The sequence below is a fragment of the Poecilia mexicana genome, unplaced genomic scaffold (assembly GCF_051168715.1).
Source record: "Poecilia mexicana isolate PSO_F unplaced genomic scaffold, ASM5116871v1 scaffold_1, whole genome shotgun sequence".
Taxonomy (NCBI): Eukaryota; Metazoa; Chordata; class Actinopteri; order Cyprinodontiformes; family Poeciliidae; genus Poecilia; species Poecilia mexicana.
The window spans coordinates 15504993-15524106 of NW_028263370.1; the positions used below are offsets into that span (position 1 = coordinate 15504993).

The following is a 19114-nucleotide window of genomic DNA, read 5'->3' on the forward strand; positions in this document are numbered from 1 at the left end:
AACTATTTCCCAGAATGCTTAGCGGCATGTTTCTGTATCCTGAGATGGAAGTGCGTCACATTGATCCGACTCTGGTGTTTCATTAAGGCAAATATTTATTTTACAGCTTGAAGATAAAGTCCTGTTCACACTAAATGTTTCTGAGCCGAATTCATTGTGATGTTTAATAAAATTCATTATCAGATCAAAATTTTGTTCATGCAATTTGAAACAAGAATTTAAATTATTCTAAAGTAAAGTAAGTTGTTATTCTAACTTGATAAGGTGAGTAAAATAATAGAGAAATGTGGCTCTTTAACTAGGCGAGGACAGTTTTTTTCTTGCATATTTAAATTGCAGCATTAAGTTAAAACTCTCAATTCAAGATTAGTGAACGTAAGAAACAATGTTTACACACCTTGTCTCTTGTTAAGTCAACTTCTTGAACTTTCATTTCTGTTAAAACCAAAATAATTTTCTTGTCGACTTTCATTGCATTGCATTTTCAAGGCAGCAGGCGGACTTTCATTTTCAAGTTAAACCACCTTCAAATGTTTTACAGTGCACTTCAGGCCCTAAAATATTTCAAAATCAACCAGTTGTCAGGCACTAAAGTTGACAGTCCAGCACTGATAGGTAATGAATTCCCAAAAGAAATAAATGTTTCACATTCTGGAGTTTGTTCAAGGAAGAAAGCCAAAGAAATATCAGTCAGATATGATTCATCAGGAAGAGATATGAGTCACAGAAACACATATTTTAGAAGAAAGCAAGTGAAAGTAGTAGATTGAATTTCTAAAGCAAAACAGAAACTGTGCAAGTGTAGGACATTCCTTAGCAGAAGTCTGGGATACTGGAGCAAATGTGACAGGAAACAAAACTCCTGACAAAGAAGGGTCCATTTACACAAAGCAAAACCCTAAGGGAAATAATTGCTTCTAATTGCATGGCTGCAATTAGAAGCAATTGTGAGCATCGCTCCTTCACTCCGACGTTCCTTCCCTCGGGTGGGGGGGGGGGCGCCGATTTATGTTTTCGCATCCACCTGAATAATGTGTAGTTGCGCCACTGCACAAGACAACTCATAAAGTACAGAATCATAAAAAGATTGTCCAACTGCAAGCAGACCACGACCGCAACAATGGCCTGAAACAAGTGCGGGCTTTTTATCACTTATACTAGCGCATAAGTGATTAAACAAACATAAACATACACCTTTATGTTTACAGTAAGATCAGTGTTTAAAAAGGTAATAAAGCTCAAAATCCTTAACTTATTTCTATTTCAGTGTACTGCACATTCTATTTAAAATTAAAACATGGAAAAACATATTTTCTTTTTTGCTATTTTTTTATTACAATTATTAATCAAGAAGGAATATCTGGCTGTTAAAAAGTGCTTCTTTCTGCACAAGCTCAAACATGCACTATAGGAACTAAAAAAAAATGTTGAAGATTTAGCTTTCCTGTGAATGAGTGAGATCATTTATTGCCTAATCAGAGCTTCACCTCTGTGTTGAATTTCCTCTGCATGTCTTGCTTTTTCTCAGAAACGCATGGTTTAATGTCAGACAAGTTTTGTTTTTGTTGTTTTTACTGGATAACTTGTTGGTATGAAACCAAAATAGTAAGTCAGCTGCCTGCCTCCTCAACTGCTGGTCAGGCACCATCTAGATTTTATGCATGACAGGTTATGGTTTTATCCATTAAAATATATTTTTTAAAAACTTTGCAGTGTTTGGAGCTAATAATAAATGTGGTTTTGCTGCAGGAAGAAAGGTCTGTCCACTCAATGATTTGCTCATGTAAAGTCTGAAAGCAGGTCATATCTTTATGCCTCAGTGACACGACGAAGCCGAGATCTTCCTGATATGAGTGATGTAGCGTCTAGACAAACAGAAGGACCTTTTGTAAAACGGGTCACATAAGGACAGTAAGTCCTTATGTGACTCACTGTCACATAAAGTGTGACCCCTTTTGTAAAACGGGTCACATAAGGAAAGTGAGTTCGAAAAACAAGTTCATATAGTCATTAGTCTTTCTGAAGCCACAAGGAGACGATGCGGCCCAAGACCCAAACAAGGTGTCCATGTGTAATATGTGGATGTAATATTATATTTACTTTGGAAAACGTCACTTTATTGGTTTTGTCTCTCCAACCGGACTCTAAATTTTGATTAACAGTAATATTTAAATTTTGAGCTGACTCGACATTATGCTTGGTATCCTTTATTTGTGTGTCTGAAATCAAACCAATAAGACAAGCTAAACATTATTTAAGTTTTTAATTGTCATTTCCAAATAAAGCATTGCACATAAAAAGCAGTGAGAGCTGTACAAGCATGGGACCCACATGAAGACCCTTTCTGTGAAAAGAGAAAGTAAAGAAAGAAGAGAAACCAAAAGGATCATTCTGATTACAGGATAAGACAGATGGCAACTCTGAGTCCCTGGTGAACACTGGGAAAACCCAGGAACATACTTTAATTAAAAATAACACAAACAGACCAAAACATGTTTAAAGAAAAAACAGAAGGACGCATGTGAAGAGCTCTTTGTCAGCATAATAGTTAGATGGGACTTTTAGCACATCCTGCTAGTACTCAATGAACTGAATATAAAGAGAACTGCTTAAAACTTCCTAAAATCATCAAAGCACAATATAAAAATATATGTATTTTCATCAACAAAAGTTTTAATTTTACCTTAATCACGCTAAAAACATTTTTACAGTAGATATTAAATCATGTGATGCAACAATGGTTAGAGCTTTGTGATCATTGACCCGGTGTATAAACAGGATAAAGTCATGAAAACACAATATAAAATCAACCCACATGAAAAACCAGCCAAAAAAACCCAAACTAAATAAAAACCTGAAACCTTGATTGTTTTTATTGTAGTTTTCATTACAGTGTTAATCATTACTGCATAAAATTACTGATAAACTAGCAGAGGTGAACAAAAGTATGTCACCTCTGCTAGGGCTGTTTTCATAAGTAGACCTGCGAACCTCCTGCATCCTGCCTTTGACTATAAAAACATCTGTACAATAAGTCAACACTGGTTTTGTATCCTCTTTGTAGAATGTAGTACAAAGAATGAAACCAAACCAATGATGGAGAAAAGATATCAAATTAATTAAAGGTTACGTTTCACATTACTCTAATGCACAAAAGACAATCCTTTTGGCTTTAGGGAAGAAGAGCTTTTTGTTTTTTTCTACAAAGATAATGGGCCATCATGTGATATCTTTTCGGGAGAAAGAAAAAGGATATGAAATCTGGTACTAAATACAACATCACACAAACAAAAGCCAAGCTTTCACCAAAGACTGACATGGACTTTACTTTGATTTAATAGTGATTTACTCCACAAAACTTTAACAAGCACATCAGTCATTTTCAAAGAAATGGTACATTTTTTCTAAGGAACAGGAAAGAGTATTGGCACAGTTTTATAGTTCACATGAAGCAGCAGCTGCAGACATAATTAATTTCACAGAAGAGAAATTATCTTTGGTTTACAGGTTACAAACCCAGTTTTTGTCTAGTAGTGCACGACTAATGTTTCTGAATGAAGTACTACTTCCCGTCGGAGAAAACTTTGCTGCACAGTTGGCTATAGAGATGCATTCTTAAAAAAAATTTAAAAAAACTTTTCAAAGTTTTCCATCTTTAAGAGAAATAAAATGACAAAATTGAAAGGACTGCTCATCTAAACACACACACACACACGCACACACGCACACACACGCAAACACACACAATCTGTCTGTATGTGCAGAGCACTGCTAGAGTACAATGCACATACATAGTTGTGAGTAGTTATACTCACAACTGCCCTCTGACCTGATTCAGTGCTTTTCTCGTAGCTCTTACATAATATCACAAAAAACATGAAACTCTGCTGAGCTGCCAAAGGCTATTCAATGTGGGCCAAACTCAGACGTATCTGTCTTCTTATATTTCCCTGAACAGCCGCCACATCTCTGCTTGGACCGAGACCTTCTGTAATAACTATAATCCAGTATCCCGTTTTGTGTTGTTTTCACATGTCTGGGCTTAAATTTGTACCCCCTTCCTTTCAGCTTCTTCTCCACTCAACTGGCCCATCCTGTTTTCAGACTTGATTTAATCTCTCTTTAACAATATTTCTGGTATGTTCAGATTAATTGTGAATTTACTAGTGAATCACAGTACAAGTTATCCCTGACTATGCACAGTTTTACATTGTAAAGAAAGTTGTATCATGAAGGTGGAGGTTAGCAAAGAAGAAAATGCTAATTTTGGAGGTTTGTAGAAAGTGAATACATAAATGCAGCTCATTGGGTTTCCTGCAAAGAAAAAGACGGAGATTTATGAAATTTACTAAAAACTGTGTAGGAATAAACTGTATTTTCAGTTACAGTTTAAGTATTACCTTAGGCCATGTTGTCTTTGAATTCTTCACAGTAAGGGGGAGGTGGATCTGCAGACAGGAGTATTATTTAAATTCAGTGTAAATGTGTGAAATGATATAAACCAAATACATTCAATGGATTCTTTTAACATTGGCATGCTTACCGATTACTTGATCTGTGTTGGGAACCATGTCATGTGTCCCTGAAAGAAAGTGTGAAATTTTATAAGAATATGCAGCTGTAGAAAGTAAATGTGAACCCACAACCAGTTAAAGTTTAAGGTAAGCAAACACAGACAGATCCCACAGCACCTGAAGCCTGAGCACGGAGAAAAAGTCCTTACGGATAACATGACATACACAGTAAAGGTTAAGCACTTACTAACTTACCTGTAAATAACTCTAAACCTCAGCTACCATTACTACAGACATTCCTTCCTGTTTTTTGTTGTTGTTTTTTTTAAGACTCTGCATATAAATTTGCACCAGTTGGGGGCAGTAACACCAATATGAAATAAATTAAAATTCAAAAGAAGAAGAGTCTGAGACTAGATGGAATGAATGTCGACTCACTTCTACAAACAGCTGTACCTCTTTTTTAGGGAAAAGTAGGTGCTACGGTTTGAATGAGAGTTTTTTTGTTGCAACAGAGCTCAATATATTTAAAAATAAGTCTGTTTTTAAATATATCTGCGTATTTAAAACAAAACAAATCTGTTTTGTAAGTTTTATGTGCTCAAATATCATGCAAGAGGAGGCAACCATTTTATGACGTAGATGCTAGTAACCGATTCGCAAAATTTTATTGAAACACTTTACAGTAAAGGGGCTGCAACCGTTTCTTCCACACTACTTAAGTGTTCTTTAGAAAATGTTATTTAACTTGTCTGCCATCACATCCAAGAACCTAAAACTCACAAAACACATTTTTGATCCCAACCTTTAGCTTGTATTGCACCAAACACTCCAGACATTGTATTGATTCATCCAAGCCACAGGCGCCTACATTTTCTCCTAAAAGGAGGCGCGGTTCTGTTCCCAGGTCATGTTTCACACAGAAAAATGGATATTTGTAAATAACTGCCCAATGCCAAAGCAAAACCAGAGTTAGCATAAACAATGTTAGCATAAACTGTATAAAGTCTTAGCCACTAGCCATTAGCTTCAGCTGAGTGATCTGCTGAAAATAAGACTGTTATAGCTTTCAGCAGAATCTTACTTTAAAAGTCCCAAACTATTAGCTTAAGTAAAAAAGCTGGATTTAGTCCAAGGATAGAAGAGATAGCTGGTTAATGATGAGCACATGATTCACACAAAGTTCTCACATGCTGCAACAGGACTGGAATGTAAGTATGATTTAACCTTGACTGGAAACATCCCGAATCTTCACAATACTGCTTAACTAGATGAACCCTAACGACATGCAACATTTGGTGGCTCAACAGGTCTCAATGCAAATTCATTTAAAGAGCTGGCAGAAGTATCAGATATAAGTACAGAAACGACCTCCATCTTTAACTTAGTGTTAGCCATTTATGCCCATTTGGAAAAGAATAGGAAGAGCTGTAACAGTTTGTCCAAAGATGGACGTACCCATAAGAGGAGCGGTTGAGGGCCTCCGGTTTTGTTCTGTCAGACATTTGAAAAAAGGCAAAATATGACAGAGGGTATACACTCAGTGCAAAATCTATCTACCATGTTGATAACTTTAGCCAACCTTTAACAACAAAAACAATGTTTACAGTAAAGTTTCAAATCAGGAAAAGTTTCTGGCCCTCAAGCTGCTTCATACTGTGTGACAATATGAGGTACTTTCCTAACCTGAATGGTCACTTTTCAGTTGTTATGCAAGTCTTTCCTGCAATCAACCTTTCCTCATAGTTCTTTTATTGTTTTTGAGAAGGAAGTGATGAAATATGACCCCCTGCTGAGCACATCAGCTTTAAAGAGTGCAATAAAAATTAACTGCAATTGTATCAGGCCCAGTAACGTAACCTCTTTGACTCTGAACTACGATTGTCTATTTTAACAGACTCTTGTTAAATAAGTTGGCACAAGAAAATAAAGTGGCCAGAAATGACCTGTGGACTTGTCTTTTAAGCTGCTACCAATGTCATATTATTGGTATGTTTAAAAATTGCCAATTGTATTAAGATAGTGAGTACAAGGTATATGGTAAACTTAAGTTAAAACTGTGACAACAAATACTCAAAAATATGTTTAAATAAATAAAAAAGAGTTCCAGTAAACTCTGTTCCAAATAACTCATAGGTGAACTGGCAATGCTGTTTCAACTGAACAGACTTCAAAGAAACTCAACCAAATTAATTGCTACAGTTGTCAGACGACATTCTGAGGTTTGCCTCTTAGATCTTAAGCAACATCTGTGGGAGAATTGATGAAACTTTAGCAGTCATGGAAAAAAAGGAGGAGATTTGTAAGGCGTACAGCTGTAAAGACTGTAAAGGGTATGTAAAAACTAAACCTCAATTATAATATACATTTTAGATATGTGTTTTTTTATCTTTAAATGAAGCCAGACATGTCATCTACTGCTGAAGTTTTCTTTTCCCCTTTCCTGATTTAAGGTTTAGTGGAAATGGTTGTTTTTATTCACAATAATCAGACAGGAGACAGACACAGACAAACTGGGGGAAGACATGCAGGAAAGGATCCAAGGTGAGGACTGGAACCCCAAATTAACAGCCTCCATATACGAGGTACCCATCCCACCAATACCCCACAGACTGTCCCAAAAGCAGGACTGTAAAAGTCTCAGCTGAGCTTCTTTAGATGTCATTTATCTTTATTTCAAACCTCAATCCAAATATCAAACATATACTCACGTTGGGAACGTCTTCTGCAGATTAACAGTGCGAACAGCAACCCCACAATCAGCGACCCGACGACCAAGACTGGAGCAATTATTGCTGAAAGTGATGTCTTCGAAGAATTTTGAGTGGAAGGATCAGGATGTGGATCGTCTGTATTATGACACAAAACAGTAAAAGGTTTCAAGTACATGTCATAACAGAGTGTGCTACGTCAATAGAAACAAATATATGGCGGCTAACAGCTGCATTGTTGCTGCACTGTTGTTTCAGACAGTTGAACAGATACCAAGTTGTGTGGCAGCTGTAAAAATTTAGAGTACAGTTTAGATAGCATCTATATTCAGAAAAGCTTTTCCATTAGGAAGAGATAGAACAGTTTTTCCATAAAGTGTTACCCTGTCTCATCTGGCAGGCGCTGTCTTGCTTCACCTTTGTGGCAAATCTTTATAGTTTGGATTGGCAGAAACACCTGATCAGGACATGTATCCGCATGTCTGTTTACTTATTTGTGTCTGAAGAGACAAGCAATCATACGGACAGAAAGAAACCATCTTGCGGCTTTAAAGAGAAACTAATTCAGCACGGTAAGAGCTCCATTTTTAGTCGTTTTGTTTTGTTGAACTTCTGGTTTTGCAGCTGAACATTTACAGGACTGTTTTTGGACGATCTACAACTCCTTTACAGTTGTGTTTTCTGTTGGAACGTTAAACCTTGCCTCAACCTCCCACGGGGCAAAGATAAAGTCCTGGATTGAGCAATCTTTAACCAAAATGTGTTTGTTACAGCTCTGCCTGTGACTAAAGGTACATAATTTAGCTCCTGCAGAGGATGTTGTGTGTTTTTATCTGTGTATGTAGCAAAAAATACCATTAATTAAATTACCTGTTCTTATCGTAGCTGAGCCCTCTTTGCCATCGCTGGCATTGTAGACCACGCAGGTGTACTCGTCAGAGGTGGATAATTTCATCAAAGGCAACTTGCTGGAGATTTCAAGCAGACCATCCTCTGTTGGGTTCACTATTGTTGGCTCTGCGCTTTTTGTCCACTCCGTCTTGTTTTCATCAAACCAGCGCAGTTTGCCTACTGGGTAGCCACCAGTGGCCTTACAAATCAGAGACTTGTGAGCATTTGGAACGACTTTCTCGTCGATGCTGTCCACAGATGGGGCTTCATATTTGGCTGCAAAAGCAAAGTAAAACACAAAAATGACATTGAACACTGATAGCCCAGTCAAATAGGATTGATAGAATCTGGATGACATTTGAGTACGATCATTTTCGACAAGTAATCAGAGCTTTAAAATTATAACACAAAATTTTGTCGAAAAAATTAAGACGCAGCAAAACAGCTTAACTAGAGAGCCAAAGGACTGAAGAAAATTATTCAAAAATAACTAATGATATACAAAAGTACAGGTATATCTAAAAAAAAATCTGAATTTTGTAAAAAAAAAGTTCAAAATATTTTGTCATTAATTTCAGAAAGTAAATCTCATGTAGATTAATAACACAAAGAGCTAACTTTTTGAAAGCTTTTTGCGCTTGCACTTTTGATTATTTTAGCTTACAGAAAATGAAACAAAAATAGTGTGGATCAGAAAATTTGAATATTGTATAATATCAAAAAATCCAGGTTTCTGAAAAGAATCTTTATTTCTATGCACTTAATGCTTGGTTGGGCCTCCTTTTGCATGAACTACTGCGTCATTGCGGCATGTAAAAGATCAGCCTGTGGCATTGCGTAGGTGTAAAGTAAGCCCAACAATGCAGCTCACTTGACTACACCCACTGGTTCTCCACAGGGTTCAGGTCAGGCCAGTTTTTGGGCCAATCAAGAACAGTAACACATATCCAGTGAAGCAGGACGAACAGTGGGTTTTCGTCCATCTACAAACTTTACACTGGACTTCAACAACAGTGAATTCTTTACCTCTCCACTTGTTCTCCAAACTCTGGGATCTTGATTTCCAAATGAAATGCTAAATTTATTTCTGTCTGAAAAGAGGTCTTTAGACCACAGAGCAACAGTCCAGTTTTCTTCTTCTTAGCCCAGATTAGACGTTTCTAATGTCGCCTCTTGTGTCTTTGGTTCAGGAGTGGCCTGACACAAGATATGCCACATTTGTAGCCAATTTAGAGGATTTTCCTATGCTAGTTGAGCTGGATGTGCTGACTCCAGCCTCAGTCCACTTCCCCAAATTTGTGAATGGGACTGTTTCCAAATGCATTTTTACTTCCACTTAACTTTTGGTAACCAGGAATATGCTTGACTAAGGAACTCTGGAAAACAACAGCTTCTTTAGCTATGGCCTTTTGTGGGTTAACCTCTGTGTGGAGGGTGTCATTAACTGTCCTCTGGACGTTTGTCCAGTCAGCAGTATTCCCCATGACAGAGTACTGACCCAAAGTGGGAAAACATTTAAAGGCTTTGTGGATGTTTTGAGTGATTTTGCTGATTAGGGTTTTTTCTAAAAGTTTCAAACATTGAACTTTCTCCAAATATTCCAATTTTCTGAGACACTACATTTTGGCTTTTTATCTGTAAAACATAATTATCAAAATTAGAATGAATAAAGGCTTGAAATATTTCACTCTGTTTGTAATGAGTCTATACAAAGTATGAGATTCAGTGTCGCAACAATATTCAGATTTTTTTTAAATACCTGGATTTGCTTCTTAAAACAATAATCTGTTATTGTCACCTGTCACTTTGAAGTATGTTGCCGTGTCGGCGCTACCACTGTTTGTCAGCACCATGCAGCTATAGACTCCCTCGTCTTTCACTTTAGGGTCGGTGATGACCAAAGATACGGTCCTGTCGTTCAAGGTAACCTCATAGCCAGGGGGGAATTTATCTTTTTTGCCAGGTCTCGTATCAAGAACTGACAGGAACTGATCATTTCCTGGCTTTTTCCAGACAACCACAGCGATGTTTAAATCGGGTATTTCTTGCGTGGTTTCAACCTTGCAGGTCAGCATAGACTGATGGGCGACCTGACCAGTGATTGTTGTATCACATACCACCTCGACGAAGGCTGCAGACAGGAAAAAGCAAAAATGAAACAGAAGGTTAAATCAATCATCTGAAGCATTTTTAAATCTATGTTAAACAAATTAATGTTTCATTTGCTTAAACTTACATTTTGCATGTCCTGAACAGCAACAGAAGCAAATGACCAAAAGGAAGAGTGGAGCACGGGAGGCCATGTCTTTTTACCTGAAATAAAATAACCAAATCAATTAAGTTCACTGTTAAAGATTAATGAAGCTGAGAATTGAATGTGCAAACGGTGTGAAAAGGCACCTGTCAGACATCTGTTGACCTCACCACATAAAGGGCACGAAGATAAGATTAGGACAAATAAGTCTATAGCTCATGTCTACGGATTGTAAAAAATTTTGTGACTAAGGAAAGTAATGAAACTGACCAACTCAGGAGACGCAACGCCAAGATGTTCAGAAATACGGTTTCAAAACCACGAAAATTTCCACTCAAGCTATTTATCTTACTGGGGTGAAGGAATGACTGTCGTATTTTCAGGTTTTATGAGGCAAAGTAAAACAGTGTTTCTCATCTCCAAGCTGTTGCTGTGCACTGCTGGACAGCAGACAGAAAGACTGCTACCATATTTTTGTCTCACTTACAAGAAAAAGAGAAATGGACTTGACTCACTAACGCTAGAAAAGAGCTCATCAGACCAAGTTGTTACCCTGACTCCCTGTAGCTCAGATAGACTTTAAAATGATTTTTGTTTGTTTCTAAATCACTGAATGATTTAGCACCAAAACACACTAAAGGCCTGTTGTTTTTGTTACATCAACCTTCCAGACCTTTCAGGTCTTCTGGTCGAAGTCTACTCTGCACCCCAGAACCAGAATCAAACATGGGGCAGCAGCCTTCAGTTTTTATGAAACAAACTTCCAGATAAATGCTGAAAAGCTTGTTTAGAGATTAATAACAAGTGGAACAGAGATTTATTCCAATCTGGAAGACAATTTTTGATTATCTCTCTTTTTTTCTGCCACTGTAATGTAACATTTCTTTTTCTTTTTTTACCATGTAGCGCACTTTGACTTGTCTTCTTGCTGAAATGTGCGATACAAATAAACTTGACTTGATTTATAGCAGGGACACCCATCACTCTTTTTGAGATAACTACAGTTGGCAAACTACAAGTGGAATATAGATCAGCACATAGCCCAGCATATTAACATACTGATATCACTTTTTTACACTCAGTTAAGTGTTACGAAAACTAAAACTGCTACATTATTTTTGCCGCTGAAGGATAAATTTTTCACTTGCCCTTTTCAAATAACAGCAACGAGGTCATGTTACACATTTATTTATGTTTTCCATCGTTGGGAATCAATTTCCATGAATGTTTGGTTTAAGTAATTATTAACTGTTATAATGAATCATTTATTATTGATGAATTATTATTAATGATAAAGTGTCTTTAGTTAAACTTCTCAGTTTCTCTACCAGCAGGAGAAACTCTTCACACAACAAGGAATGATCACTGCCACGCTTTTTTCAAATTAAGTCTGAGAATTTATTGACAAAATAGTCCAACTTTAAAGCTGAACTATCCCGTAAATAACTTACTTCGCTTGCAGTGTAACTATTGATGGAAAAGACAACAAGAAATTGCTTATATGGAATGACAAAGTGGAGATGAAATCAGATTAATGAACAAACTATGACCAAATGAAATGGAATTGACTAATTAAAACAAGAAAGAAAAGAAAAAGGGAAAACATCTGCAGAAAGCACACTACAAGAAATCAGTGTGTGCCCCTGCTGAGAGAGAGATGAGGTAAAGGAAACCAAAAGCAGGTCAAGGCTCTCCTAAATAGCTACCCAATACTTTGAAACAAGGAGCCATAAAACTCAACCATGTGCCCAGGCCTAATGGAAAATTAAACCAAGGATTGTGGCTTTTGGCACTGCATGAGAATGTAGAAAATAATAATAACAGTGAAAAAGGGGGCAAAGGAAGACAGGAGAAACGGTGCAGAGATGATTACGTTTTTAAACTCTGCTCAAGATGCAAATCCCTTCAACGTATCACAGCAGATGATCAGCAAAAACAGTCACAAAGATAATAATAATCATGACACCGTACATCAGCACACTTCAGCGAGAGGCACTGACAACATGTGAAAAAAACGAGACAATATTGTCTTTTTTTTAGCCCAAACTAAATTGGAAAACCTGACCTTATTTTTGTGAGATGCTCAGACTCACTCAGATTCAAAACATCTGGTTACCGGTCCAGGAGATTAGACCTCTGAAACAGTCGGCTTGGGCAGAGGTTCCAGAACTTTAGAGTGCCAGACACACAAGTAGCTACTCTTTAAATGTTCTCTTCAAAAGTTGTAAAAGTCCTTTCTCCATCCAACAGACCAGGAGGGGAACAATTCACGCGGATGTCTCTGTCGGACGAGGATCTCCACAGGCAAGGTTTTAGGACTTAGGTTTTGGTTTATGGTGAAGTCAGTTCTTATCTGATCAACTCTGAGTTTATTGCAAGGCGTTGCGATTTGGAAGTGTCTCCAGAACAAGCAGTGATTAGGGATCCGATCTGATCGGTTCGTGTAGGCCAATAAAATCCCAACATCATTTTGGTGTGAGTGATACAATCATATTTTTAACAAGGTCACCAAACCATGAGAGTTTCATACTGGCACAACCTTTCATGATTTCATGAGAACGATAAATCTTAAAACTGAAAGGAAAAAAAAAATAACTGGAAAAAATTCTTCTTAAGATTTTAGACAAGATTACAGTGTTTTTGATAACATGACAGATTTAACTAACCTAAAGGAGAGAAAAACAAACCTCTCAATATGTACAAAGAAACATCGTGATTTGCGACATATTAAGTGAAATCTGTAATTTTTAAAAAACGTGTTCCAGATATGTTTCTTTGAGACCTCACAGAGGTAAATCTATTATCAAAACTCAGATCTGCACTTTGTCACCGAGTTATGACTATCAATAAAGGCGACTCCAGATGACTGACATTTCCCACCCGTAAATGAAATAAACCAAAAGCTTTTGAGATTTGCTTCCCGATTTCCATGAAGGAACTTGCTTGAATGGTGGCAAGAGCTACCTTTCAGCTCCCATAAAGAGTTACTGGACCAATGTGAAGTAAAGGAACATTTTTTTCGTTTTATATCAACATGAGTCTTTTGTGAAGGGTTTAATTTTCTCAAAAGCAAGGACAAATCCTGCCCTCCAAACGTCTTCCAACAAGCATCAACAGGCCAAGTCGCAAGCCCTTCTTCAGTTCTTTGTTTTCACAGTTGTTTTCCTCAAACATCTTTTTATCACATACCAAGACGCCATTGATATCCATCGATTCATGGACCGCATATTTTTTTTTGTCCCTCTGAGACAAACCATGAGTTGAAGGAATGGGTTGTCGTAAGATGGAGGAGAGAGATTCTGTAAGCGACTTAGAAGATGCGCCTGACTTTTATTGTTGTTTACTGATATAAAATTATGGGACTCAGCTGGTTCTTTATCACCATGCACTTTGGTGACTGTAGTTCAATGATCCTGACAGAAACAAACAGAAAAATATGACTCTCAGGTCAAGTGTTTACAGAAGTAAGTATCAGATAGCTTGATGAAGCCAACTCTATAGGAGTCCCACATAGCTAAATACATCTGATGAAGACTATTGAAGAAACAGTTCAGGGCTTATGAAGTAAGGTGAGACGTGGTTAAACCACTGTTACAACAGTAGCTAGACTGGAAATGCAGCTAGCAGTTTATATTACTGTGTGAAACGTGCTGAGAATAGAACATGCAAAGTATTTTCAGTCAGAGGAACTTTGACATGTGGAATAAAATAATATCAATACTTGTAAAATAGCACTCCCTTATAGCGCTGAATAAGATTTTATACTTTTACTGCAAACCGTGACCTGAAAAGCTACATGTTCAGTTCTCTGTATGTTTCACACAGGAAAATCAATCACTGTCTTCTATCTTCATTCCCTTTGTAAATAATTATAAGCTTCTCTGTAAAAAAAAAAAAAAAAAAAAAAAAAACAACCAATAGTTTTATAACACAGTGTCAGCATTAACAGCAGTGATGTTTTTAAACTGGAGTGGTTCCAGTAAGGTAGAAGTCCACTTGGTCTGTCTCAGATTAGACTCAGTGACTGGGATTAAACTAATCTGGAACTTTACTGAACAAAGACACCAGGAGAAATTCTTATGAAGTCCTAACATAAACTTCACACCAGAAACACAAAACGTCCTACTTCGCATAAAAATACAGGGTTCTGAAAGTAAAGGATGTAAATAAAGAGGATGTTTCTCCAGAAACATCATCATTCATTACATCATAATTCACCAGAAAGAACGCCAGGATGTCTATTTTTACATTCAAAAAGAATTTTCTCTGTCAAACAAAAAGAAAAGAAGTTCCAGAACTGGGTCAAATTTGCAGTGCCTCGCTGAGAAATGCACGGTCAGGCAGGATTCGGACCTCATAGTGTCCCTCGTCAGTTTTAAACTCAGGTTCAACAAAAAATATGCTTTGACAAAAGATTCATACAGTAAATAACCTTCCCTATCAAGTTCTATATGAACCGGTCTGACCAGCTCTGCATAAACAAGGTCATTTTATCTGACAAGTTCATCCGTTAGTACAGTCATTCTGAAAGAGAAAGTTCTCTTGAATTTTTCCATCCTCACGAGTTTAATTAAACGGGGTGTGTATGTGGGGAGGAATTTTTTTTTTTTTTTCTACTGGCTGGATTTGACCCTGGAGCTCATTTCTGTGCATGCAGATTTACATTTTAACATGTCAACGTCACACGACTCAATTTAAGCCTCCGAAAAGATCACAGCTACATAGAAAAACAGTCCGCATCACAAACTGCAGATCTTGTCGTAAAGGGAGGACAGAAACCACACAATCAAGGAGGGAATATCAGCATTTCAGCAACCAGAGGCAAGTCAGCATTTTTGCTCTTAATGAGAACCATTAAAATTAAGCACCCTCTTGTCCTCACATTTCAGTGGTGAAATGTTTCTGTTTAGCGTTATGCGTCAATGTCCCACCAGCACAAATGGAGCAGAGACAGGCTCCTCCGTGTAAGCAAAAGTATCCACAAGCATATTGTAATTCTTCGGAGGCCAGAGTGTGAGAACACTGGCCTCGCCAAGTTAAGAGGTCAAGAATGAGCAGCCTCTTTTATAAGGAGTGATATTTGAATGAGGAAACTCCAGACGCTGCAGCTGTGTGCACGGGACATGTCAAGATTGGAGCTTTCTCTTGAGAACATACATCTGCACAATCCCCATTGTCTGTTTGGAGTAATCTGATTTCTTTCCCACATGATCAGGAGGTCGTTCACACCATGGAGCTTGTAAAAACAAATGATCTCACTGCAGCACAAAGAATGGCTATACTTTTAACCCTGGGAGTCCTACCTACTACTAGAACATGTTTCATATAGTATCTTTAATTTAAGAGAAATGGCGGCCAAATTACATCCTCAATCCTTCAGTTTTCTTCACCTAATTATTGCATGACTATCAGACGAGAGATGTATTGCACCCTGCAGAAAATGTCGGTCTACAACAGAACCAGACAAGACAGACAACAACAACAGTGCCGACTGTTTTGGCACCGAGGGACGGAACCATTTTACACAAAGAACCAGAAGCATCTAGAAACGGTGCAAAACGATTTTTACATGGTCAGATGAAACTGGAAAACCAACAAAACAGAAGTTTGCCTTATTATTATTAACAGCTTTAATAAAAATTTAAATAAGGAAAAAAAACCTGAATTATGATAGATTTCCTCAACACTTTCTTATAATTTAAATAATCCTTAGGCATATAAAAATTGAAATATTTTATCCATATGTCACCAATTAAAAGCTATGTAGTATGTCCCTATTTGACTTTTCTGATTATCATTCATAGACCTTTTCTACTAGACTGCAATGTACTTGAAGTAACTAAACTGTAGCTCACAAAATTGAACAAATCAGAAAAATATTTCTTTATTTTAAAAAAAACTAAGAAATCATTGCTATCAAAATGTAGGACACCTTGTATTTCAATCCATCTGCTTAAAAACTCTGGAGCAACAAACTGATAGTCTGGGAACTTGGGACGCCACCTGCAGGCAGGTAGATACCTGGCTGCCCTGCAGGTGGCACTTTATGACGCACTAACGAAGTTGTTTTTATGTAAGTATACCAACAACAAATAGAGTGTTGTACATGTAAAGTAGTTTTTATTTCCCAGGAGGGAAAATGTTTCTAAAGTTAGCTTTCAATTCCACAGAGTAATTCACATTACTTTATTAAAATATGAATCGAAACCTACATTTTACTGTAAAATAAGTGACATGCGCAAAGATAAGCTGTATTTATTAAACCTGTATCATGATTTTGTTTCTTTTTCGTTGGCATCTAAAGGCTGACAAGAATAAAGTTTCCACATTACAAACGACACAGCTCTAACCAGCAGTCGATGCAAAGCATTCAACATTTGAATGTAACATTTGAATACATTTAAAACTGAGAATAGGAGCCCTTTTGTTTAATAAAATATGTACACGCTTATAAATGGCGCCTTCAGACAAGTGACCGACTTAAAATCTAGTCACTATATATCAAAAGAAAAACCGAAACGGAGTTTTCAGTCGACAGGCTGATTTTTTTTAAACCAGAATAAAAAGCGAATGTACAAACGTACGGCTTGTGTAGGGCTTCGGAGACACGAAGTCAGAGTTTCACTGTCAAGGTCTAAATAAAAACCCCGACGGTTAGCGACGTGGACTGCACTTAACGACACGCTGTTTACGGCGTCTTTTCTTTCCCTCGACACTTCAGCCACCTCACACGGTGTGCCTCAGCGTGGAGTCAAATGTATGGACCGTATAACACATACCACAGCGGTGTATCATTCAAAAAACAATATATATAATCTAATAAACTTACCACAAGCTCCTCTGTCAACCCGTGAGTTCTACATGAATGATAATGACACGGCAGCTGCAGCTCGTAGCCTATGTTGTTCTTAGTTTCACTTTCAGTATGAGTAAACTCATGGGGGTTGGCTTGTCTCCATCCCATAATATAATAAAATACAGCAGATGGAAAATATTTGCTTGAATATATGTTTACATAGTGACAAACCAATTTATCTGGACAGACTAAAGGGACCTATTATGCTTCTTTAAAAAAGTTAGGATTGGTTTGTGAGCTATAAAAAAAACATGTTTCATTAAAATTTTTGCAACAAATCACTCAAATAATGAGATTTGTGTCATGTGGTGTGGTATGGTTGGTGGTGAGGAGAGACGCTGAGACCCAGGTTATGGTGAAGATGAAGATATTTAATGGAGATGCTCAAACAGTCCAACAGGCAGCACGGCAGAGAGACAGGCACACAGCCAAATACCGGTAGCAACTGAACGACAGGACTTAGTGCGAGCAAACACAAACCAGGACTTAACAGTTCTACTGGCGAGTGAACGGAAACAAACACAAGACGTTAGACAAACGACGACAAGGACCCGACGAGGAACACAGACAACAGGAGGGTTTAAATACACACGGGGTAATCAGGGGAATGGGACACACCTGGGGAGCAATCAACGGGAAGGACAGGACAGAGACTCAGGGAAACAGGACTGAACACAGAAAACTCAAATATAAACACAAAAACACGGATCTTGACAGTACCCCCCCCTCAAGGGCGGATACCAGACGCCCACAAAAACAGAAAAGTCCAAAAACACAAAACAACCCAACAGGGTGGGTGGAGGGGCGACGGAAGGAGGGCAAGAGTCCATAGAAAAAACAGTCCAACAAAAAACAACCCAACGGGGTGGGCGGAGAACCAGGAGGCTAATCCGGCGGACGTTGCCGGCGAAGGAGGCGGACCCCCTTGGGCAGGTCCGGCGGTCTCTTCCGCCGGCGCAGGAAGCGAGGAGACGGGTCCGGCGGGCGGCGTCTCCGGCGCAGAAACCGGAGTCCCGGAGGCGGGTCCGGCGGTCTCTTCCGCCGGCGCAGGAAGCAGAGACGTGGAGGCGGGTCCGGCGGTCTCTTCCGCCGGCGCAGGAAGCAGAGACGTGGAGGCGGGTGCGGTGGTTCCCGCCACCGCAGCAGGAGGCCCTCGGGCCCGTGGGGCCGGCTGGAGGCCCTAGAAGGCCGGCAGAGGGGCCGGCCGGCAGGAGGCTCAGACGGAGCACGCTCTGGAAGCTCAGGGACGGGCTGCTCGTCAGCAGCGGGCTCGGGGGGAGCAGACTCTGGAAACTCGGGGGGAGCAGACTCTGGAAACTCGGGGGGAGCAGACTCTGGAAACTCGGGGGGAGCAGACTCTGGAAACTCGGGGGGAGCAGACTCTGGAAACTCGGGGGGAGCAGACTCTGGAAACTCGGGGGGAGCAGACTCTGGAAACTCGGGGGGAGCAGACTCTGGAAACTCGGGGGGAGCAGACTCTGGAAACTCGGGGGGAGCAGACTCTGGAAACTCGGGGGGAGCAGACTCTGGAAACTCGGGGGGAGCAGACTCTGGAAACTCGGGGGGAGCAGACTCTGGAAACTCGGGGGGAGCAGACTCTGGAAACTCGGGGGGAGCAGACTCTGGAAACTCGGGCTCGTCCGCAAACTGAGGGGGCGGGGCCACAGGAAACTCTGGAGCGGGCTCAGCGAACTCGGGAAACTCTGGGGGCGGGAGCAAACGCCGCCTCGGTGCGGGGACCGGAGGCAGCGGGGACTGACGATGCCTCGGTGCGGGGACCGGAGGCAGCTGCAGGCAGTGGGAGTTTCGCCCAGGGGCCGGGACCTCCGGCGGCTCAGGGCTGCGGTGACGGCTTTGCTCCACTCCAGGCAGGGGGATCGCCAGCCGC

General features: G+C 39.3%; 1 protein-coding gene across 2 annotated transcripts; it reads right to left on the bottom strand.

Moving 5' to 3' along the window:
- Positions 1-2248: 2248 nt before the first annotated feature.
- On the bottom strand, positions 2249-17351 carry LOC106920277 (CD276 antigen homolog). 2 transcript variants are annotated; one of them, XM_014991188.2, is made up of 9 exons: positions 17200-17351; positions 10353-10429; positions 9915-10247; positions 8096-8392; positions 7226-7363; positions 5973-6008; positions 4544-4582; positions 4401-4448; positions 2249-4314 (listed from the first exon to the last, which is right to left on the bottom strand). In XM_014991188.2, exons 2-8 carry the CDS (start codon positions 10417-10419, stop codon positions 4402-4404), a joined length of 957 nt encoding a protein of 318 aa, XP_014846674.2. In that variant the 5' UTR covers positions 10420-10429; positions 17200-17351; the 3' UTR covers positions 2249-4314; position 4401. The 2 variants fall into 2 exon arrangements, with proteins under 2 accessions (XP_014846674.2, XP_014846677.2); XM_014991191.2 differs by lacking the exon at positions 5973-6008.
- Positions 17352-19114: the final 1763 nt, after the last annotated feature.

What these genes read in the sequence shown, in the direction of transcription:
- LOC106920277 (XM_014991188.2), bottom strand. Translation starts at nt 10,419, where the DNA reads ATGGCCTCCCGTGCTCCACTCTTCCTTTTGGTCATTTGCTTCTGTTGC. An exon ending in AACATACTTCAAAGTGACAG is followed by an intron (nt 8,393 to 9,914) that starts GTGACAATAACA and finishes TTGCTTTTGCAG; the next exon opens with CCAAATATGAAGCCCCATCT. An exon ending in CAACACAGATCAAGTAATCG is followed by an intron (nt 4,449 to 4,543) that starts GTAAGCATGCCA and finishes TCCTGTCTGCAG; the next exon opens with ATCCACCTCCCCCTTACTGT.